This window comes from Carcharhinus amblyrhynchos, chromosome 14 (genome assembly GCF_965287045.1).
Source record: "Carcharhinus amblyrhynchos chromosome 14, sCarAmb.v2.hapA, whole genome shotgun sequence".
Classification (NCBI taxonomy): domain Eukaryota; kingdom Metazoa; phylum Chordata; class Chondrichthyes; order Carcharhiniformes; family Carcharhinidae; genus Carcharhinus; species Carcharhinus amblyrhynchos.
This window is the reverse complement of record NC_137337.1, coordinates 37,943,976-37,968,863: the sequence shown is the minus strand read 5'-3', so window position 1 is coordinate 37,968,863 and position 24,888 is coordinate 37,943,976. Positions and strand designations below refer to the sequence as shown.

General features: G+C 41.9%; 1 protein-coding gene across 3 annotated transcripts in view; it reads left to right on the top strand.

Annotated features, from left to right (window-relative positions):
- Positions 1-24,652, top strand: part of bmp4 (bone morphogenetic protein 4) — a 30,641-nt gene extending 5,989 nt beyond the window's left edge. Inside the window, exons 1-4 of one of the 3 annotated variants that reach the window (XM_080202713.1) lie at positions 19,509-19,751; positions 21,706-21,822; positions 22,436-22,794; positions 23,472-24,652. In XM_080202713.1, the coding sequence (XP_080058839.1) occupies positions 21,794-21,822; positions 22,436-22,794; positions 23,472-24,310 (1,227 nt within the window). In that variant the 5' untranslated portion in view covers positions 19,509-19,751; positions 21,706-21,793 and the 3' untranslated portion in view covers positions 24,311-24,652. Of the gene's footprint in view, positions 1-19,508; positions 19,752-21,705; positions 21,827-22,435; positions 22,795-23,471 lie in introns of those variants that run through there. The other 2 variants (XM_080202714.1, XM_080202715.1) reach the window with 2 other exon arrangements.
- The last annotated feature ends 236 nt before the right edge of the window (positions 24,653-24,888 follow it).

Below are 24,888 nucleotides of genomic sequence, written 5' to 3'. Positions count from 1 at the left end.
GCACCAATAGGCATTGCCCCCTTGGTACTGCCCACTGCCCGGTGGGCAGTGACAAGGTGCCCCCGGGCATTGGCACTTTGCCCCTTGGGCAGTGCCGGGGGCCCAAGCTGCCACTGCCAAGGTGGCAATGCCCAGGCCATACCCCCTTGATATCTGACCCTCTGGGGGACCTCGATGGCCCCACCTTCACTCCAGCGGGGTCAGGCTGCTAGCTCCCTGCAAATGGAGAGCAATAGTAAACCCTGCTGGAGTGAACCAGATTTTAGTTCCGGGCCCGCTAAAGATATTTAAAATGTATTAAAATTAGAATTTATGCAGCTCTATGCCGATTACAGGCGTGGAGTTGATGGCACTGGAAATTTGGTTGCTGGGGACTCGCGGGGGCCCTGGTATCCAGCAGGGAGCCCACAAAATGGCCTCCATTTGAGCCTCCTGACCCACTGTGCTACAAAAGCAGCCCAGCGGGTTGGGAGAATTGCCCTCAATATCTTTCTGATGTGTGTGAATCCAGATTTAAACATTGGCACTTTATATGATTCAACAATGTAGTGAGGAAATGAAATTACATGCACAAACATATTTGATTTACTGACCTGCAAGAGAAATATATAAAGCTTCACTCTTTGGATGAATATGTGGTGTTGTATTTAGTTTAGGTTTTTTCTGTGCTGGTGGGCTGTGTGTTTTATTTTACTTCAAATTTTCTGTGAACTTTGGTCACGTCACCAGGTATATGAGAGGAATTGTCTCCCAGGGAAACAATTTATATGCAGTTGACATCTCTTCTAATTTACCCTTAAATTGATGCCCCAAGTGCTACCTCTCCTTCCACAACCTATCATTCACTCTATGGCTTTAAGGGGCAGGTAAAAATAACCAGCACAGGACACATTGAGTGATTGGATATTGTTATGGTTCAGGTCAGAAACTCCAAAATGTTCTAAGAAACCCACCTGAATCATACATTTTACATCTTGAATTTGATTAGGAAAGGCATGAAATGTTCCACTTCAGGTATGATTCAAAAGACCCACTAGGGAGCTTTTATCAAACAAAGTTTACTTAAGAATATAGTTAACATGTATAGAAATAAAATTAGCAAGAACTTTTATCAATTACGAAAAAGAAACAAAGAAAGCACTAACGTGTAACTCTTAATGAATGTCTCCAATTTGTTTCAATTAAAACCAAAACCCATGGACAACAAAAAAACCCGTTCCACAGGTTTAACACTAATGCTCACTTAATGATGGAATTGAGGCCATTAATTGAATTCTGCAGTCCAATGCTCTTGAGACTCAGAACAGTCTGAAGGCAAGACAGATTTCCAAAGCACCAGATCATTGATTCTTTACTGCAGCATGGCAACAAGCTAACTGGAAAACATTTCAAAGCAAAACTGGGAGAGAAAGAGACTTTTTTCCAGCTTGCTTCTAAAGACTCCTGCTAACACTAAAGCCAAAACAAAATTGAAAGCTGAAAAACTTTGGTCACCTGACCTGCCCACAGTTTTTTTCTCCTCCCAACAGTTGCATCACCTAAAGCTGTGTGCATGAATTTAAAAAACTCTTAAAGGTACACTAACATCACAATATCACTATCATCATCACCAATAACAAAGACTTTTTCACATCTTTGTTGCTACAGTCACGCATCTGTTCTTCAAAAGTGCATCAACTGTTGACATCTCTTGGAGTGCTTCTCCATTAAGCTATCACGAAGAAGAACACTCATTAATGTTGCAGCTATATCCATTATTGATCCTATGATATGAAGTTCATGCAGGAAACTTCGGAAATGGACACATTAGCAATTAGATTTCGCTGTAACCACAACATTACAATGGCATTATTGTTACTTGTTTGGTCACAAACCATGATGCCCAAGCATATTCAGGGTAGATTTAATGGTGAATATGCCAAGCAACTGAGCATCATTGTCAGCACCATGTACATCACGACAATGACACCAGCCATTTTGCTGCCATAAACAAGCATCTGTTCTGTGTTTCCAAATGTTACTCTCCCTGCAGGGAAACCATGAACTAAAGTAACTAAGTTTACTGAGTAACCCCCCCCCCAGATAAAGAAATTATCAATGAGATTCCATTTTTAGTAACTTCTAATGTGAATCAGAACCAACACAAATTATACACAAATTAAGAAGCAAATGATGCTGCAAATAAAAAGGCAAATCTCACATTAAACAGTCAATGCAACAAGTATACAACTTATGCAATGACAAGCATTCACACCACTCCCTGTACAGAAGTGGCACTATGTAGCTACACAGTTCCACTTTATGATGTGCTTCATTCATGCAGAGTGGGGCAGGAGTCCTATCTGACAGTAGTTTTCACCTTAGAGTTGCATAGGTATGATTATCATCAGCAAGGCATACGTCTATGACCACTCTCTCCCTCGAGTCAAACTATTCTACTGGTGTAGCCCTGGAGCGTTCCTTTTCAACCAACCAACCAATAACACCCCTGGTTCACAATCTGACTGCTTCTGGGGAAATAATGCATTATTTAGCATTTCTGAGCTGTTTGTACAGTTTTCCAGGATTTAGTCATTTTTAAGCCAGTTTACACTGTATCTCCAAGATATCCTGCCTCCTTTCTGCCAGACAGAGAAACTGACCTGTTCTTGAGGGCGATTTGTTTCTTTCTCTCACAAGGATTCTCTGCATTCTTCATTCTGACTCTATCTGCTTTCTCTATGTGTTTCTGTGCAGATCTCCTTTGTCATCCAGTTCCCCTGCTTGTGACTCTTCTTTGTCTTTTTTTAGACACATGGCTTCTTTCTTAGCTTCTTTCCTGTTGGTACTGCTTCCATGTCAAGGGTCACCAGGTCACATGGCCCAACATTCCTTATTATCTAAGAAAATTACAATTGAGCCCTCTACAATTGATGCAAGTTCTGAAAAGTCAATTTATGTCGCCATCAATCTTGATTATGTTCCAGGGACACACGTTGCTATTTACCAGTATCAAAATTAACTAACACATGTTGCCCCAGAAGACAATTCCTCTCATATACCTGGTGACGTGACCGAAGTTCACAGAAAATTTGAAGTAAAATAAAGCAAACAGCCCACCAGCACAGAAAAAACCTAAACTTAATACAACACCACATATTCATCCAAAGAGTGAAGCTTTATATATTTCTCTTTCAGTGCCAAAATTCACACAAAAGACATGACAATTCCAAGATTAATGGTGCTTCAGAAACACAAGTTTACACAAGCCAGGTAACACAAGCCAGTTATTCACATAGTAAGTTAGAAGTCAACATAAGAACATAAGAAATAAGAGCTGGAGTTGAATGTATGCATGGTCAATTCTACTCTGTCAATCAATACAATCATCGCTTGTCTTTGACTTCAACTCCACTTTCCCCCCACTCCCCATATCCCATGATTCCTTGGAAGATGACATATTTCTCTATCTGGGCCATAAACGTATTCAACATGGAGCATCTACAAAGCTGTGAATTAGAGAATTCCATAGACTGACCACGTTTAGAATGAAGAAATTTATTTTACTCTCAGTCCTAAACGATCGACCCATTATCCTGAGGCTGTAACCTCTGTGTTCTAAACAACTGCTTCAGGGCCTTGGATGTTTCAATGAGATTGTGTCTCATTTTTCTAACCTCCAGAGAATATAGACCCAATTTACTCAGCCTCTCATCATAAGACAACCCTCTGATCCAAGGGACCAATCTAATGCACCTTTCCTGCACTGTCTCCAATGTAAGTAAATCCTTCCTTGAATATGGTGACCAAAACTGCACACAACATTCCAGGTGTGGTCTCACCAAAACCCTGCACAACTTTGGCAAGACTTCTTTATTCAAATTCCCTTGTAGTGAAGGACAACTTGTCATTTGCCTTCCTAATTGCTTGCTATATCGACATGCTAATTTGTTATGTTTGCCCAGGTCACTTTGCACATCAACATTGGCAAGTTTGACACTTTTTAAAGAAGTATTCTGCTTTCCATTCTGAAGACCAAAGTGAATAACCTCACACTTCCCCACATTGTACACTACCTTGCCCACTCACTTAGCTTGGCTTTGGTCATCACTGACAAGGCCAGCATTTGTTGTCCTTTCAGAATTACCCCTTGAACTGAATGGCTTGTTAGGTCATTTCAAAGAGTAGTTAAAATTCAAGCACGTTGCTGTGACCTGGAGTCATTTGTAGAATAGACCGGGAAAAGATGGCATTAGTGCTTTTACCAATAATTTATGGTTGAATTATCCCCATTACTGAAACTGACTTTATAGTCCAAACTTTCATATTGAATTTAAATTCCACCAGCGGTCATGGTGCATTAATGTGGCTTTCTGGATTACCGACCCAGTGACATGACCACTCCCCTTATCATCATCTCCCCTTATCGAGATCTCTTCACAGCCTCTTGCCTCTTTGTCTGCTCCTCACATCTTTATTTTCACCTAGTTATGTATCATTAGTAAACTTGGATACATGATTCTCTGTCTCTTCATCTAAGTTATTAATATTGATTGTAAATAGCTAAAACACCTGCATTGATCCTCGTGACACTCCACTAGTTACAACCTGTACTGTTATCCCTATCCTCTGATTACTGTTAATTAATTAATCCTTCATCAATGCTAATGGCATAGTGATTTAGCACTGCTGTCTCACAGTGCAAAGAATCTGGCTTCAATTCTGGGTGACAGTTTGTGTAGGGTTTGCATGTTCTCCCTGTGTCTGTGTAGGTTTCCTCTGGGTGCTCTGGTTTCCTCCCACAGTCCAAAGGTGTACAGGTTAGGTTAATTGGTCATGCTCAATCGCCCCTCAGCGTCAGAGAGGTTGGCAGGGTAAATATGTGGGGTCATGGAGATAGGTTTTGTCAATGCGGACTTGATGGCTAAATTGCCCCTTAGTGTCAGGGGGATTAGTTAGGGTAAATGCATGGAGTTATGGGGATAGGGCCTGTATGGGATTGTAGTCGGTGCAGACTCAATGGGCCAAATGGCCTCCTTCTGCATTGTAGGATTCTATGATTCTATGCTCTATGATATATAATCCCCAACTCCATGAGTCCTTATCTTGCATATTAACCTTTTGTGTGGCACCTTATTGAAAGCCCTTTGGTAATCCAAGTATACTACATCGACTGGTTACCCTTTATCTACCCTTCTCATTACAACCTCAAGAAACACTAGAACATCTTTCAAACATGATTTATAAAAGCATGGTGACTTTGTCTGATCAGACAATAATTTTCTAAATGCACTGTTAAGACGTCCTTAATAGTAAATTCCAGCACTTACCCAACAACTAATATCAGTCTAACTGATCTGTAGTTTCTTGTTTTCTCTCTCCCTCTTTTCTTGAATAGTGGGGTTACAATTGCGAATTTCCATTCTGTTGGGGCCATTTTTGAGAATCATAACCATTACATCTACTATCTCTATGGTTATTTCTTCTAGAACCGAAGGTGTAGGCCATTAGGTTCTAGGGATTTGTTGAATTTTAGTCCCTTATATTTCTCTGGTACTTTTTCTCTGCTGATATTAATTATCTTTATTTCTTATTAGCCGCTAGGAAACCCTCCATTTCTGGTATGTAGTTTGTGTCTTTTACTGTGAAAATATTGCAGAATATTTGTTCAATATCTCTGGCATTTCTTTATTTCCAATGATAATTTCTCATGTCTCAGCCTCTAAGGAACTAATGTTTATTTCAGTTACTCTCCTCTTAGCTCTGGCAGTTTGTTTTTTATATTTCTGTTCACTCTCTTATTCTATTTTTTCAAACTTCTGGCACCCCTTTGCTGGTTTCCAAAACACTCTCAATCCTCAAACTTCTTTGAAACATTTTAAACCTCTTCTTTTGATGTGATATTATCCATAACTTATTTAGTAAGCCATGGATGGAACTTTCTTGCTGAGAGTTTTTGGTGAAATATATTTGTGTTGAGCATTTTGATTTGTTTCTTTAAATGTTTCTCACCATTTATTTGCCACGATGACTTTTATCCAATCAACCTTTGCCAATGTTCCCCTCATACCAACGTAATTGTCTTTGAATGTAAGATTCTTATTTGTCATTGGAGTGTGCTGCTTTCAAACTTTTATATGGAAATCAATTGTATAATGATTACTATTTCCCAGTGAATCTTTTACCAATGAGCTATTTGCACAATGCTAGATCTAAAATAGTTTTACCCCTAGTTGGTTTCACAAAGTGCTGCTCCAGGAAATATGATGACAACATTCTACAGACTTGCCCTCCAGGCTACATTTGCCAAACTGATTGGTCCAATCTATCTGAAGATTAGATTCCACTGCAATTATTACATTGCCTTTGTTACAAGCTGCAATAATTTTAGTTTAATACTCTACCCAAAGATGTAACTACCATTAGGAGGCATATAAAATACTCCCACTAGAACTTTCTGACCCTTGCTATTTCTAATCTCCACCCTTATTGATTCAACTTCCTGATCTTCTGAACCAAGTTTCCTCTTCACTAATGTCGTTGTCATCTTTTGCCATCTTGGCTACTCCTTTTCTGTCTGCCTTTTTGAATTGCTGTGTATTCTGGAATATTTATTTCCCAGCCTTGGTCACTTTGTAACCATGTCTTTCTAATTGGATCTAAACCATTTATCTCGATATGTGCCACAAGTTCATCTATCTCATTTTAGATGCTTTGTGCATTCAGATAAATACGCTTTAATTTTAATTTCTTACTATTGTTTTTTGTATGGAGCTTATTTGCTGATGCACTATTACTGTTAATCTCTCATTCTGCCGATCTTTAATCGCATAGCTACACTGCTCTTTTCCCTTTGGATTTCTATATCTCTTTTCACCTCAGCAACCCCTCCCTTTCCTACATCCCCATTAGATTAAAGCCTGATCCACAGCCCGAAGTGGATGTAATATTAGATACAAATATTCTTTTCCTTATGTAGTTCTTCATGATTGAGGATGACTTGCTTCCTCTCTGGTTCAATGGGTTCTGAAATGTCTAAAAAGTCCAATGTGCAATCTGCAGCACCTGACACATGAGGCAGATGATACTTGAATAGTTGGATAGATATGTTCTTTAGAGGTTTAGACACTCTCTCCAATAATATGACTTCACCTCTTTATGATCCCCACAAAGTCTCTTGATAATGTCATGAAGATGGAGGAAAATTGTTGAACTATGTTTGACATATTGAACTTTTAAATAGGACATGTGCTTTTAAAAATGGGCATACAAGCCAAAGATGGCTGTGGATGTAAATTCAATTGAATTGCTGGTGGGTGATACTGAGAAAGACAATGGAACTGCACCTTGTTTCCAGACAAGGACATGTCCAAAGCATGAAGGCCATCCAAACAACCAACTGCCATCTCATGTGGAGATAATGGGAGTTGATTACCAACTCAACATTAATGATATCCTGTGAACAATGTCCTAGATTGGTTTATAGATTTTTTTGCCTTCCAGGAATATAGAAAGACTGGGATAAAAGCCAGCTGCAAAATAGTATGGACTAGTACGGAGTGTATCAGCATGTGACACATGAGGAAAGATAGTCAGCAGGCCCCTGCATGTTTTGCAGGTATCTCTCTCTCTCTAATTACTAATGTAAGCCAAGTCACCAAAGCCATAGCTGAAAAGAAACCAGGGCAGTTTCTCAGCCAAGCAATAGAAGACCGGAATGTTGAAAGCAATTATTCACCTGCTGAAGTCAACGCTACTGAAATCATAATCACAACACCTACAGTATTCCATCATCTACTCTTCACGGCCAAGTTAAAGCTTGGTTTTTATTTTTTTACTTGTGGACGCAATTCACATTTCTAGCCTGTATGAAGGTATAAGACTGGGCTTCATCATTATTCTCCCATTTAGTGGCTCATAAACTCTTCTTTAACTCAGGAAACCATGGTTAAATTATTTCTTTTTAAGAAAATATTGGGATTGGGAGCAGGCATCCACAAAAGAAGGGATCCTTTTTTAATTCATCTTGTTGAGATTAACAGAGGGGGTTAAATAGAGAAAGGGAGCCAATTCATCCCTCCTCACCCAGCATAACAAAGTATGGAAACCCGCCTGGGGACTGACCATAACAAATCGGGGGTTCATGGCCAGAATTTGTCCCACAGATAAAATGAATGAATTAGAGTAGGGGAAAGTGAAGTGTTCCTTTGAAACCAATTTTAAGAAATGGCAGAAAGGTTTGCTTGAGTCCATACTAGTTAATGTGTAAAAATCCAAAAGCAAGTTATTTTCAAAAGGAAAGGGAAGTTACTTTTGAAAGCTAAGAAGCGAATGAGATGATATGTACAATATTACAATGCATGGCTGGAAAATTATGTTATGAATGTAAGGCATGGCTATGAAAAGAAGTAGAATTGCTCAGAACACTGTTTGAACTCCAAGGAAAAGAAAGAGACAGAGAGGGAAGGGTAGGAGTTTTCCAAAGAAGAATGCATGAACTGGACAGGGAGGATAGAGGCATCCGAGATATCCTGGAAAATCATGCTCATGAACAGTCAGAGAAAATCACTTAAATCAAATGAAGCTATTGGGGCTGGAGGAAGTCAATCAGGATCTGTAGGAACACAGGGAACCTGGAATAGTTCAGAGGTCTTAAAGGAGACAGTAGAGTCAGTAAGGGTAGGAGTAGCTAGACAAGGGCTACCTGCAGTCACTGAGGCAGGGAACATGCAGTCAGAGTCACTAAGACAGAGAGCCAGAGACTGTCCAGGGCCCCAGAGAAGGCTATAGAACCACTGAGGGTTGGAGTTAAGAAACAGCTTCTGGAATTTAGAAAGACCAAGGTTAGGTCTGTTCAGTTGTGGAAGGTCTGGGTGAAACTGGTGGAACATAAATCAGTAAACAGGATGGCTTGAGTTAGTTTTTTTGCCAAGTTAAACAAAGTCCAGGCAAGTTTTGGGACAGCTAAGGAGACAGTGAGAGTGGTACTACACCCAACTATTGAGTTACCGGAAGTTAGAAGGACTAAAGAGAGGGTAGCATGAGTGCAAAGAAGAAAAGTAAAACCTGAGCAAGTTAAAAGGACCAAAGATGGGCCCTTATAAAAGAAATCCATGAGGGACCTGTAAAGTTTTAAAAAGGCAATAGGAGCGAGCAAGTGATCTTTTTGCATACAGTTTTGTGTCAGGTTTAAATTAGGGTTGCATGGTGACACAGTGGTTAGCACTGCTGCCTCACAGTGCCAGGGACCCGGGTTTAATTCCTGGCTTGGGTCACTGTCTGTGTGGAGTTTGTATGTTCTCCCCATGTCTGTGTGGGTTTCCTCCGGGTGCTCCGGTTTCCTCCCAATGTCCAAAAGACATGTTGATTAGGTGCACTGGCCATGCTAAATTCTCCCCCAATATACCCGAACAGGCACTGGAATGTGGCCTCTAGGGGATTTTCAAAGTAGTTTCATTGTAGTGTTAATGTAAGTCTACTTGTGACACTAATAAATAAACTGAAATGGGAATGAGGTGCCCCTTTGATGAGAAGTAGAAGCACAAGGAAGTATGGCAGGAGTCAAACATTCACTTGGAGGTAGTAATGTTCTAAGAGACATATGACATCTTTTGTAGTAAAGCAGCTAGGTAACATTCCCCCTCCCTTCTGTGCTGCAGATCTGCAGTTCAACCTCCAGCTCAATAACTTAGAGCCAAGCTTCCTGCAGCCTTACTTACTGCAGATATGTTTGCCCTGGATCACACCAGAAGCTCCCACATCCTGCAATTGCAGCATATCACTTGTTCAGACATTTCTAATATGTGTTAATTAATTAATAAATGCTAATGAATTAGTTTAAAATTAATAAGGCCAACATCTCCCAGTAGATGTTGGTTCTGCCAGTAAATTTTACAATACTGATATAACAATGCAGTGCTTTCAATACTGGTAAAACATAGTTTCTAGTAGGACAAGTTACAGGTTTACATGCTTCCTTGCTGTATCAATGTGGAAATCAAATATTGGAGGCGGGAAAAAGACGACAAGAATAAAGCATCTCCTTCCCGTGCTTCACCGAACTCCTCATTCAACACACTTTACATTTTGTAGTGCCAACCAAGAAGCAGACAATATTAGATCTGAATCTGCATCAATATAGACTCATAGTGCAAGTGCCCCTATGTAACAGTGATCATTATATGATTGAATTTTACATTTAGTTTACGGGAGAGTATCAATATAGATTCATAGTGAAGGTGCCCCTAGGTAACAGTAATCAGAATATGATTGAATTTTGCATTTAGTTTGCAGGAGAATAAGATTTCTATAACTATTTAATAGGACAGCACGGTAGCACAGTGGTTAACATTATTGCCTCATGTAGCCACGGACCAGAGTTTGATTCCCAGCTTGGGTCATTGTCGGTGCGGAGTTTACATGCTTTCTCCTTGTCTATGTAGGTTTCCTCCAGGTACTCCGGTTTCCTCCCACAGTCCGAAAGATGTGCTGGTTTAGGTGCATTGGCCGTGCTGAATTCTCCCTCAGTGCATCTGAACAGGCACTGAAGTATGGCAATGAGGGGACTTTCATAGTAACTTCGTTGCAGTGTTAATGTAAGCCTACTTGTGGCACTAATAAATAAATTTAAACTTTAAAAGAAAAATGGAAGCAAAGTGAATGCTGGATCTATAGAAAGGGAGTCTGTGGGATTGATACTGGAAATTAAGGAGATTGCCGATGAATTGAACAGGTGTTTTGTAGCACTCTTTACTGCAGAGAATACAAGTAACATCTCAGCAATAGCTGCTGCTAAATTTGCTGATGATATAAGGACTGATGGAATATAATTTGTGAAGGGCACACAAGCAGGCTACAAAAAGATACAGATAGATTAAAGTGAATGGGAAAAGATCTGACAAATAGAGTGTAATGCAGGAACATGTGAACTTGTCCATTTTGGTAGGAAGAATAAAAAATAAACATATTATCTAAATAGCGAGAAATTGCAGAGCACTGAGTTACAGAGGGATCTGGGTGTTCCAGTATGTGAATCAGAAAAGGTTAATATGCAGATACAGCAAATAATTAAGAAAGCTCATAGAATGTTATTGTTTATTGTGAGGAAAATTGAATTCAAAAGTAGGGAGGTTTTGCTTCAGTTATACAGTGCTTTGGTGAGACCACATCTGCAGTACTCTACTGTTTTGATCTCTTTACTTAAGGAAGGATATAAATGGATTAGAAACAGTTTAGAGGTTTACTGGATTAATCCCTGGAAGGGGTGGGTTTTCTTACGAGGAAATGCTGCGGGGTCTTGACAGGGTGGATGTGGAGAGGTTGTTTGTTCTTGTGGGAGAATCTAGAATTAGAGGTCACTGTTTAACAGTAAGAGGCCACTCATTTAAGATAGAGATGAGGAGAATGTCCTCTCAAAGTGTTATGAATCCTTGGAACACTTCCTCAGAAGGCAGTGGAAACAGAGTCTTTTAATATTATTAAGGCTGAGATGGATAGGTCCTTAATATGCAAGTGGGTGAAAGATTATCAGGGGGAGGTGAGAATGTGGAGTTGAAGTTCCAATCAGGTCAGCCATGATCTTATTAAGCTGGGCAGACCAGAGGGGCCAAGTGACCTACTCCTGCTCCCAATTTGTATGTTCGCAGAATCATATGTGTCAAATATGGCTGTCAATTTCAGCTGAATACCCAGCATGGCAACATCATGCTGATTCTCTTCCTTCATCCATGAGTGTTCTTTCCAGCAGGGGTCACTACATAGAAAGCGTGGCTGGTTTTCTTCCCTTCTCAGCCAAGCACGCTGAGAGGAATGAGATAATCTCAGTCAACCCTGACCACAAATCAAGCCTGCAACTTGCCACTCTGCACAGCGTGAATCATTTATGAAAGCTATTGGTGTTCTTTTTGTGATCATAGATATTTTGAGTTATATTAAGAGCAGTTATCAGTGAACTTTATTGGTGGCTTTATAACTATTTACTTTGTTGTGAAAAGCATTGAATATGAACCTTATATTCATGATAATTAAGGTGAATCAATGTGCGGATTAAGTTGATTGGCCATACTCAATTGCCCCTTGGTGTCAGGGGGATTAGCAGGGTAAATGCATGGGGTTACGGGGATAGGACCTGGGTCGGAGTGTTGTCGGTAAAACTTCAATGGGCCAAATGGCCTCCATCTGCACTGTAGGGATTCTATGATTTCACGAACTTATTTATGAAACTAGAAAACACTTATTGAACAATAGGTATTTTCCCTTTAAAAATGCCAAAAGGATGTGTCACTGTGGTGTAACTGCTTCTGTAGCATTCAAAAAGAGGTATTTCTATTCTGGTAAAGTCGTATTTCCTGTGAACCTTACATAACTGGTTGAAGCAGCCATTAAACCCTCAAAGAGATGGGGAATTATCTCGGCCTCAAAAGGTAATCTTTTAAATCAGGAATCTAACCTCTGATACCCCAGCTCACCATTAGTAACAATAAAAGCCCTTGAATGAGCAAGACAATGTGAAGAGAAGCAAGTTTTGAACTAGAGAGCATAAGTTCAATGTGTTTACTTTAACAAGATGTTTCAGCACTTGTTATCATGTTTTTTTTTTAAAAATCGTGCTTTGTACCAGGTTCTGTCCTTCTGTTTAGGCATTTAAATTCCTGCTGTATCTAATATCAAGAGCTGCAATTAACTTCTAATTAGGGGCTAAACTAGTTCTCCTGCATAGAGGCTTGTCCATCATACACACACTTTGATGGCTCTGAATTACTCCTCTTGCTACAATGCACCCTTCAGACATCTTGTCCCCTGGGGAAATCAGGAGTTTTTGATGGGACTGGGTGGAGTAGCACTTTCTGTATTTAAATAAAACTAGTTGAAGAACCTGACATCTTCTGCCTCCAGGGTGCATCATATTTGTGTTTACACAAGAAATGTAAAGCACACAGTGGCTTTCAAAGTTTATTATGTAGGCTTGAACATTTGCAGCTTGCAATTTTCTCGTTGTTTTGACCTTATGGAAATCTGCCCAAGGTTGAGACAGCTTCATTATACCATGAAGGGAAATGTTTAACTCTTTTCCAGAGCAGCATTGGTTAGGGCTAGTGAACATCTAGGAAAAGTTTTAAAGTTTTTAAAGTTTATTTATTAGTGTCACAAGTAGGCTTACATTAACGCTGCAATGAAGTCACTGTGAAAATCCCCGAGTTGCCGCACTCCAGTGTGTGTTTGGGTACATTAAGGGAGAGTTTAACATGGCCAATGCACCGAACAAGCGTGTCTTTCGGACTGTGGGAGGAAACGGAAGCCCCCCGGAGGAAACCCACGCAGACATGGGGACGATGTGCAGACTCTGCACTGACACTGCCAAGCCAGGAGTTGAACCCAAAGCTTTTGAAACTTCCCAATTAATTAAAGAGCTAAACTAATTGATGACAAAGAAATGAACCTGGTTAATCTGCTAATGAGAGCATCATCTTGTTTCACTTTGTTTAAGGTGGGGGTAATACTTATGACAAGATTGTCCCAAAAGAGCCTGCTGGCACATTTGAATTACACAAGACTAATGCAAAGTAACATCACTGTATTGTGTCATTCAGCAAACAAATGTTTGCAGTGAGGTTGTGAGTGGAATTTATGCATCCGTTTGAAGTTATGTATTACTGATTTCTTAGAAGACTAACAATGGAACTTATCCATTAATTATTTTCATAACCATAATAGTCATCAAGTTGGAGTCATTAATATGGTACAGAAGGAGATGATCCTTTTCCTAGTGTGGATCACAATGCCATACACAATACTCTGAATCTTACGAATGTTTTGCATAGCCTTTTCAATATATCTTGGCATTTATGTTTTCCACCTTGTGATCAAATCTTGAATTCAATAAGCTTTTTTTTTAATTCCTTGACAACCTGAAGTGTTGCTTATCCTATATTCTGAGTTCATACACCAATTTTTCAGGAGCATTGAGCTGACTCAAAATTGTTACTGCTAGTTTTATTTATGGATCGTTCTGCACTTATTGATATTGATTTGCACGTCCCATTTCATTTGCGAGTAGCATTTTTCACATTTTGAGTTTGAATTCAGAGATGAACACAAGTAAAAACCTTAAACAGAAACGCTGGAAAATCTCAGCAGGTCTGATAGCATCTGTGGGGAGAGACTAGGGCCAATGTTTCAAGTCTAGATGACCCTTCATCAGAACTGTCAAAAACCTTAATTACGCTTCTGAGAGAGCATGACATTTATACAGCACCAATCATATCTAAAGGGTGTCTGAAAGTGCTTCATAGCCAATGAATTACTGATGATTGTGTTTATTAGTGTTACATAGACGATCACAGCAGTCAATTTGCTCACAGGCAACAGTGACAAAAAGGCAATGTAGCTATTGTAGTGTTGCTGGTTAAAGGATAAATGTTGGTCAGGATCCTGGGTAAATTCTCTGGTTATTTTTAAACAATGCCGTTGGGCTTTTTATTTGCATTTGTCTATAAAGACAGATAACTGAAAGACAAAAGCCTCTGACAATGCTGCCCTCCCTCAGTATTGTGTGAAGTGCTTGTCCAGTTGACTTGCTTCAATGTATGCAGTGGAAATTGAACATAAAAAGTTTGATTCAGTTAAGTGTTCTGCCGCTCAGCCAAACTGGTATAATCGGTTCTTTTCAATGCTGTCCAATTTTGAATTGCTTTTATTTTGTGAGTTTTTTTCCTCTGCCAACATTTTTCCCTTCACTAATATCAGGCTAGTTATTCTGTATAAGTTGATTTACACTGTTTAACTGAAACGGATCCTTTGCAATATGTAATGCAGGAAGTTAGATCAAAACAAAGTTCTATAGTTTTAATAATCACGAATGATTGTCAATAAAAATATTGAAATGAAATGTCTTTACCTTGTACCACCCTGATGAAGGATTATCCAGACTCAAAACATTGGCTCCATTCACTCTTCACAGAGGCTGCCAGACCTGCTGAGATTTTCCAGCATTTTGTGTCTTTACCTTGAGATGTATTGCGCTGGTATGTGCTTTTTTGCATAGATAATAATGCACTGAAACTGAGATCAAAGTAGGCACAATCAATTGGGAAAAGATATAGAAATACCAGACTCATTTAACATATCACTCACATGGGGTGGGAATTTGATAGTTGTAGGACGTTTTTGATGGCTGAGATTCTCTTTATCTATCTCACTCCCCTCTCCTAACACTTCTGACAGTCATTTTACATATTCCTTTGGAGATACCCTGAGCCTCCCTTCTCTACATCACCTACTCACCAAATGTTCGACTGCACTCCCCCAATGAGCCCACCTTCACCTTGTTCCTCCAGCCATCGAATGAAAGACCGAACACCCTTCCACTCTGCAACCGCTTGCAAAACATTTGCTTATTTGCGAACACGTTCTATGTCCTTATCCTGGAGGAGTAAACTGACTTTCAGTGAATTGACACACAGGTGCTGATTTTTCCCCCTTGCTGAGAATAACTCTCTGGCTTCACATTCCATCACGTCCCATGTCAGAACTTATTGTGAGAATTCCTCCAAGACTATACCCTGATTCCTCTGACTCCTTCACCATGTCATCCTATAGCACAACTTCTACTTCTCTATTGCCACTTTCCATCTCTGGAAGAAGCAGCAAAAACAGAAAATGCTGGAGAAACTCAGCAGGTCTGACAACATCTGTGGAGAGAGAGTGGAGCCAATGTTTTGTGTTGTCAGACCTGCTGAGTTTCTCCAGCATTTTCTGTTTTCGTTTCAGATTCCAGCATCTACAGTATTTTGCCTTTATGTGGAAAAAGCAACTTCACCTCACTCCCACATTTTCTTATACCTGACCCAGTCTGGTGGCCTGCTTTGCATGGCAACATTGACCCTTCAGTTGACTCATTTCCACAACTGTCTCACCTTTATCCTTAACGCCACTATGCTGCATGGACCTCTTGTTTTGCTTTAGTTAAATTGTGATGGTTCCACTAAATTGATAACTTTGAATGAACACCTTCTGCCAACCCCAAGAAATAAAAATTATTTAATATCCTGATGTTTAGGGAATTCCCCAAACTATGTTCTATGATGAGATTTGTATAGCAGGGGACTCTCTTAAACTGAATAAATTGATAGTGTGCAGCATCAGAATCTGTCAACATTTGGAGAAGGCAGGAAGGACCAGAACTGGACCAGAACTGACAGATTTGCATTCCAGAAATTGGTACAGGAAAGAGGTAGAGAATCTGATAAGCTGTTGTGACAACAATAATCTCTCCCTCAATGTCAACAAAACGAAGGAGATAGCCATCGACTTCAGGAAGTGTAGTGGAGGACATGCCCCTGTCTACATCAATGGGAGCAAAGTGGAAATGGTCAAGACCTTCAAGTTTCTAGGTGTCCAGGTCACCAACAACCTGTCCCTCCATGCCGACGCTCTAGTTAAGAAAGCCCACCAACTCCTCTACTTTCTCAGGAGGCTAAGGAAATTTGGCATGTCCGCTATGACTCTCACCAACTTTTACAGATGAACTACAGAAAGCCCTCTTTCTGGTTGTATCACAGTTTGGTATGGTTCCTGCTTTGTCCACGGCCACAAAAAACTACAAAGGATCATGAACTAAATTTCCATCATGGAAACCAACCTCCCGCCCATTGACTCTGTCTACACTTCCCACTGCCTTGGAAAAGCAGCCAGCATAATCAAAGATGCCATGCACCCTAGACATACTCTCTTCCACCTTCTTCCAATGGGAAAAGTGTACAAAAACCTGAGTACATGTACCAACTGATTCAAGAACAGCTTCTTCCCTGATGAATTGCTGGGGATCCCAATAGGACAAAATATTTGATGTGTACAAAGAAATAAATATGCATCTAATCGACTATTCTTTATTTGGCAGGGCCTAAATTTCTTTGCAAAGAAAGTGAAAATCAGTAAAGTGAAAGTGGAGTTGAGGTAGGAGGTGAGGCATGATCTTATTGAATGATTGAGTAGGCTTGAGGAAGTGTATTTTCCATTCCTGGTCCTATGTCTTGTTCTTGTGTAGTGACACTCAGGTGACCTCATGCTCAGTAGTTTGATACAGTACAGCACTGGGAGGTGGGTTGGGGCGGTGGGAGGTGAGCGGGTTTCATTGGAGAAGTTTACCATCCCAGCTGAGGAATGCCTTCTACCTTGAGAATGTAAAACTGAAAAAAAAAACAGAATCTATTCACAGCCTTTTTTCCATCCTACTTTGCAATATCCTCTTGCCCTACGTTTCAGCTCTCGTCATCTGTTCTTTTGAGCCCACACCTCTGTGTCCCTTCTCCTGCCAATTCATCATGGCAAGGAGAGTATTTAACTCCAATGGCCACATCTGAAATTCTCTTCCTAAAACTCTCCCATATTGATGAATATTTCCTTCTCATTAGAAGCCTACTCAAAATCTTATTTCTCACTCTGTGTTGATTACCCTTCCCCACTAGCTAAGTATAAGTTGTTGCACTGGATAAGTCCATTTGGGCCATCAAACATTTCCATCTATTCAACTTATTTGGATTTGACAGAATTTGCTTAACTCCCGGATAAAAGATTCTGCAGTGTTTCTCCCTGTCCCACATCCCAAGGCAAATCAACTAAAGCACATCCAACCCACCATCCAGATGTTCTATTGCCGATTTAGTCTATAATCCCAGTTTCTGAAGAAAGATCATGTTCACAGACTATTCTACTCTTGCTATTTATACATCCTTATTTTTAATTTCACTCCCAATCCAATATTTACGGAATCATAGAATCCTACAGTACAGAAGGAGGCCATTCAACCCATCGACTCTGCACCAATCACAAACCCACCCAGACCCTATCCCTATAATCCCATGCATTTATTCTAACTAGTCTGCCTGACACTATGGGACAACTTAGCATGGCCAATCCACCTAACCCCCATATCTTTGGACTGTGGGAGGAAACTAGAGCATCTGGAGAAAACCCACGCAGACACGGGGACAATGTACAAACTCCACACAGACAATGATCCAAGGCCAGAATTGAACCCATGTCCTTGGCACTGTGAAGCAGCAGTGCGAACCACTGTGCCACAGTGTTGCCTTATATACAGCTATTTTGCAAAGATGGTAAAACAACATTAACTGTTTTAACATGGAGTATATTCTCCATGTCTAACTTTCAGTTTCATGTGCAAATTTTGTAGCCTCGAGTTTGGTACTGGTAGTTATAGAATCATAGAATCCCTACAGTACAGAAGGAGGCAATTCAGCCCATCGAGTCTGCATCAACCACAATCTCACCGAGGCCCTATTCTCACATATTTACCCTGCTAATCCCTTGACACTAAGGACAATTTAACATGGCCAATCCATCTAACCTGCACATCATCAGACTGTGGGAGGAAACTGGAGCACCTGGAGGAAATCCACGCAGACACGGGGAGAATGTGCAAACTCCAAACAGACAGTGATCCGAAGCTGGAATTGAACCCGGGTCCCTGGCACTGTGAGGCAGCAGTGCTAACCACTGTGCCACCGTGCCATCCCAAATTGGAATAATTGTCATAGTATATACACCTCTCAGCATTTTGAAGAGTTGGGTCCCATTTGTTCCATTAGCCTCCACTGAAAGCAAATTAATTTCTAAGTTTCTGAATAGTGGGAGAAAACATAACTGATTTGGAGTTTATGATGTCCTTGATTACTCATTTATGGACCCCCTCCATGCATCAGTGTAAATGCAGTAATCTTTTGGAGACAAGTGTCAAAAATTGCATTCCCAGTGTTTGAATAATGATATAAAACAATTTAGATAAGAATAGTCAATAATGTTTATGATTCAGCCCAGCAGGTACATTTAAAGAATACTGTTAACACTTTACGCCCTAGTTTCCAATTTATTTACACTCTGTAGTTTTATTAAAACAACACTTTAAAATTGCAACTAGTGGATGCACCCTGCAAATGTGTCTTGTAGACAAGATCCAAACTTTCCAGTGCAAACTTTACCCTCTTATTCGGGGCATTTAATCTGGTCTAAAGCCTTACCTTTTTCACCTTAATTACGCTCCGATTCCTGAGTAAAACGATCTTTCACCATACCCTGTTTTGAAAACTATGTCCCTTCTTCCATCGCTATGAATTGTCTCTCTGACCACTTTTTTCCGCCCTCTCTTTTTTCTGTTCCACAACCCCCAACACCCTTAATAACTTTTTTCCTTGTGGGTAATTTCTGTCGCTCCGGAAGAACTCATATGTGCAGGTTCTGAATAAAATACACAGTTAACGTGTTGTTCATGAGGACGCTAATAAAAAAAATGCCACTGATTACCCGTCTAAAGAAATGGGGAACAGGCTACTTGATACGTATGTGTGTGTGTGTGTACCGTGTTCACACGCTAATCTCCGGTGGCTTGCTGCATGTATAACTATTACCCACTTGAGCAGGAAGGAAGTGGAATATTATGGAGATCGCATAAGTGAGGCTTTATGAACTCGGGTTAAAATACCACAATGACGTACATACTTTCTAACAAATTGCATGAACTGGGCGGCCACATATTTTGTCGGATTTACTGATCTTTCCAGTTTGGTCTCTTAAAAATGGATCTAATATGGGGTCCTGGGTGTCCGCCTCTTACCCCATAGCGCCTTCGTCCACCCCGCTTCCGATCACTTGAATTCATTGGACTAAATATGTTGTCAACTTCTATCTAGCGATAGTCATGCAGATAAATGAGGTGCAATTATTTTGGAAGTATTTGCGTGCGATATATATCCATGGTGAGTTGTCTTGAACTGTGATTAGGACGTTCATTGTGGATCATATACGTGGGATTTGTTAAATCTTGCAATCGCCAGTATTAATGACTACAGATTGACAAGAGTTCTTTCAGTGTTGGCTCCTTCTTATTGAAATCGCACGTGTTCCACTTTAAACAAAATGCGAGGGCGTTGAGTTTATAAGGTTTTTCCAGCATCCACTGTATAATAAGGCCGTATTTAACAAAGTTGACGGTATTTGGAATATCGATTGGCTGATATTGTTATGTAATATTGTAATGTAGAGCTCATATTGCGGTTTCTGGAGATAAGAGACAACTTTGTGTTGAAGTTTTTTTGTGTAAAAACGTTTTCGCGACAGCTTGAAGAGGTTTTCATGTGACGATCCTTGTTTCGGTCTGTGTTATTGAGTTAATGAGCATGCAGTACAAAGTTGTTCATGGCAATGTCTGGCAAGTTGTGCTTTCATGTCTGTGAGGTGAGAATATCTGCTGTAAACATCGGTAAAGCAATGAGTCATGTTCATGCCTTACCTGGAAGCAGAAATGCGCTGACGTTTACTGAGTTATTAATGACCTGTGGTGCCTGGCAAACCTTTGTGTTACATGTATTGCTTTTTCTTGGGGGTGAATTTGGGGGAACGTTGTATAAATTGTGCGTGCCTGTTTCGGAGCTCTTTGGTGAAAACTGGGTGTGGGCAGAATTGAAATATTTTGCTATGAAGTCTTAAGTAGAAATAAGGCTGTGTGTGCAATTCCATGCAATGCTTGCTGTACTGGCGGTACCGGAGTTCAGACTTTTAGTGTGCCCATTGAACAGTTTCCTCATGGGAGGTGCGGTAGTGGACTGGAATTTGTGCACAAAACTTGCCGGCGGGTGCCGGGGGGGGTGCTTTTTTCAGAAATTTAACGAAAGGTTTGCGAAATTCGCTTGTTGAGGAATCGGTGGGCACTGCAGTTGATTAGAATGGCATCGTGTGTAAGAAAGTATTGCACTGTGTATTAAACAGCCTGCACTGAGGCTCAGTCATTCCGGCTGTCGGAGCGGGGGCTGGCCCACTGAGCATTTGCAGCCCCGTATTAGTACATGTACAATGCGGGATTTCACGCTATCTCATGCTTTTGTGCCTGCAGCACTGAAATGCATGTGTTGGTGTGAGCACTATTCATACTGTCCGCTGTCCCCTTCGCTGCTGCAGCCCAGGGCTCTGTCCCTGCCTCGCACTGATTGACTGGCAGCTGGGCCCCTCCCCCGCCGCGCTGCAGCTTCTGGGCGGGGCTCCTCGGCATTCTAAGGTTGGGGGCGGGGCGGGGCGATAAACAGGCCAATGGGAGATCGGGGGCGGGGATGGTGAGCGTGATTGGTGCGAGGGCGGGGTTTGCGAGGGTGATTGGCAGATGTTGCTATGCCGGTGAGTGAGCAGGGGCGGGGCCCTGTGGGAGTGATTGGCAGATGAGAGGGGTCGGAGAAGATCAGGGCATTAGGGGCGGTGCTCGGCGGGAGTGATTGGCAGTTGGGTCCAGGGAGGATGGGAGAAGCGTGGGAGGCGGGGCTGATTGGCGGATGGGGCGGGGCCGATGAGGATGAGTGACAGCGGGAGCGGGGCTGGCAGGTCTGGTAAAAGAGGCGGGGTCGGTGAGGATGTGACAATGGGAGGGGCGGGGTCAATGGAGCTGATTGGCAGATAGGGCGGGGCCGTGGGGGCTGACTGTCAGCAAGGGGCGGGGCCGTTGGGGCTGACTGTCAGCAGGGGGCGGGGTTGGTGAGGATGAATGATAGTAGGGGCGGGACTGGAGGCTGATTGGCAGATGGGGCGGGTCCGTGAGGATGAATGACAGCAGAAGGCGGGATCTACTGGCTGATTGACAGATGGGGCGGAACCGATAGGCTGATTGACAGATGGGGCTGGTGACGAAGCGGAGATTCTGCTCATTATATTCAAATGCTGTTCCAGGAGGGACTGGATAATACGGAGCCGAGCAGCCAAGCTCTAGAGTCCCTGAGCTTTTCAAGAACTTGTCCAAGATCGGCTGTCAAGAATCATGGACTGTTTTCATCTGCCTTGTTTTCTGTCAGTGAGTAGACCTTTTTGTATTTTTCTAATAGGTTGGGAGGGATTTCATGCATATTGTAGCAATGTGTGTTTGTGTGTTTTAACCATTTATTTAATTCCTCTCTTAAAGATGTACTTGCGACCATTCACTACATCAGGGTTGGCTGGGAGTATTGTTGAGGAGGGGGTGGGGGTGATTTTACACTTGTCAAGAAGTAATTAAGGAAGTGTTGCACAGTCAAACACCGGGCTATCAATGTAGCCAATGTGGAAATGTGAACACATTTCAAATTGAACAAAAAAAACCTCTTGGGCACAAATAATTATTTACTCTTCACTTCTCAAAAATCATGAGGTTTCTGGGGAGCTGCCCGTTGCAGGATTTAAAACTTGTTGCTTTCAAAGAATCCAGTGTCACTAAAATAGTGAAAACACAAAAGGGTAACAGGATGGTGCTATCTGCCTGATTATGGGCTATTTAACTGTAACCGAGTGAGGCCAAGTAATTATACCTCTTCTCTCACTCTCTCTGTGTCGTGCGCTGTCTCTGGGGCGTTGATTGAAGATTACTTGTAATTCTCATTCTGTTTTTTTTGTGTGTGTTGTTGTTGTTGCTTGTTTTGCTCCACAGAGACACCATGATTCCTGGTAACCGAATGCTGATGGTAATTTTATTATGCCAAGTCTTACTGGGAGGTAATGCTAGTCTGATACCCGAGGAAGGGAGGAAAAAGTTCGCCGAGCAGAACCAGGCGGGTGGACGTCGCTCTCCGCAAAACCATGAACTGCTCCGCCAATTCGAGGCCACTCTACTCAATATGTTCGGACTGCAACGGCGCCCGCAGCCCAGCAAGTCTGCGGTCGTGCCCCAGTACATGCGGGATCTCTACAGGCTGCAGTCCGGGGAAGAGCTCGCCCACGACATTAGCTTCGAGTATCCCGAGAGATCCACAAGCCGGGCCAACACCGTGAGGAGCTTTCACCACGAAGGTACAAGGGAGCTGCACAAAACAGAGAGAATGATTGTGTTTGATCAGAGGCAGCAGTCAATGATAGCAGAACATGGCGGGAGATTAATGTTAAAAATGTGTGCATTTTTTTTTAAAAAGCGATTGATTTATCTTGTTCAGTTCTTTTTTAAAGAGCTGCGGGAGCCAATGCTTGTGGCTCTTATTCTTGCGAAGAATACATGTGCACTTTTAGATCTTGGAATGTGTACATTCAAGTGTTTAAATGAGTTTATTTGCTGCAGGACCAGACTCGGAGTTAGACTGCTCCCCAACTCGCACCCTGTCTAATTCCACGTCTTGAGTGTAAATATTGCAGGGTGAGGAAAGGGCTGTTTTGGCAGGTGACACAAATATTTTCTGAACCCAGCCGCCATTCGCAGTCACTGTTTAGTTTGTGTAGGTTGCATTCATTCCTCTGGCACACACGTTTTTGTTGAGTCGAGCGCCAGTTTTGTAAATAAGTCTGAAGTTTATTTATTGGTGTCACAAATAGGCTTACATTAACACCGCAATGAAGTTACTGTGCAAATCCCCCCAGTTGGGCTTTAATCGTTTCTTTTATATAAATCAAAACTCTTTTGGGTCCAGAGGCATTGGTATTTTCCGTGGGCGAATCCAGATTTTTAAGGGTTGTCTCTCCTTTCTGTTGCGTGACAGAACACTTGGAGCTGATGCCAGGGCAGAGTGAGGACAGCCAGCTTCGTTTTGTCTTTAACATCAGCGCGATGCCCGAGAAGGAGGTGCTGTCCTCGGCGGAGCTGCGGCTGTACCGGGAGCAGATCGACAGCGTCTGGAGCCGGGAGGACGGATTCCATCGCATCAACGTCTACGAGATCATGAGAGCTCCGAGCGAGAAGGGCGGGCTGATCACCAGGCTGCTGGACACCAGGCTGGTCCAGCACAACAGGACGCGCTGGGAGAGTTTCGACGTGAGCCCGGCGGTGCTGAGGTGGACCATGCAGAAGCAGCCCAACCACGGGCTGGCCGTCGAGGTGATCCACCTGAACGGGACGGAGAGGCGGCACGTCCGGGTCAGCAGGTCGCTGCACCAAAGAAGGCACGCTGGCGGCGACTGGTCCCAGCTCAGGCCCTTACTGGTGACATTCAGCCACGACGGCAAGGGACACGCTCTCACCCGGAGGGTCAAACGCAGCAGCAAAGGGCAGCGCCGCAAGAAGAACAAATCGCACTGCAGGAGGCACTCTCTCTACGTGGATTTCAGCGACGTGGGCTGGAATGACTGGATCGTCGCGCCGCCTGGTTACCAAGCTTTTTACTGTCACGGGGATTGCCCCTTCCCGCTGGCTGACCACCTGAACTCGACCAACCACGCCATCGTGCAGACGCTGGTCAATTCTGTAAACTCCAACATCCCCAAGGCTTGCTGTGTCCCCACAGAACTCAGCCCTATCTCAATGCTCTACTTGGACGAGTATGATAAAGTTGTGCTGAAGAACTATCAGGAGATGGTTGTGGAGGGGTGTGGGTGCCGCTGAGTGAAATGATGAGAATTGACTTTTTTTTATATATATAATGTCTGGACACTATTCGGAACAGGCGTTCACCATTACATTATTTATGACTTATGTGCAAATGTTGACCATATGATCATATATTTTGACAAAATATATTTATAACTACATATAAAAGGAAAATAAAAATGAGTCATATTTTAAACATTAAATAAATTTCTGTACAACGTTTTTGTTAGCTGTATATTAGTATGTATATGTTTAAATTGGAATATAGAAAAAAAGTTCATAAATGTTCATTAAGTGTATTATTTATTATTTTTTCACCCTTTTCAGAGTTGAATTCAGTGTGTAAGTGTGTGCCGAATTAGAAATCTAAGCTGAAATACTTAACAAGTCCCCCCCCCGCCCACTTTTTTCCTTAAAGGAAGCGCTTTAAGCGTTTTGGCGTTCTTTTGTTAGGAAGCTGGTTTGTAAGAGGTGTGAACGGACTTTAACATATATGAAGAAATGTCAACGAGTCCAGTTCTTGTGCTAATGGGTGTGAATAGGTGACTTTGGTTCGCTGGGAAGCTGTTGAAGCAGTGAATAGCTCGAGAGGG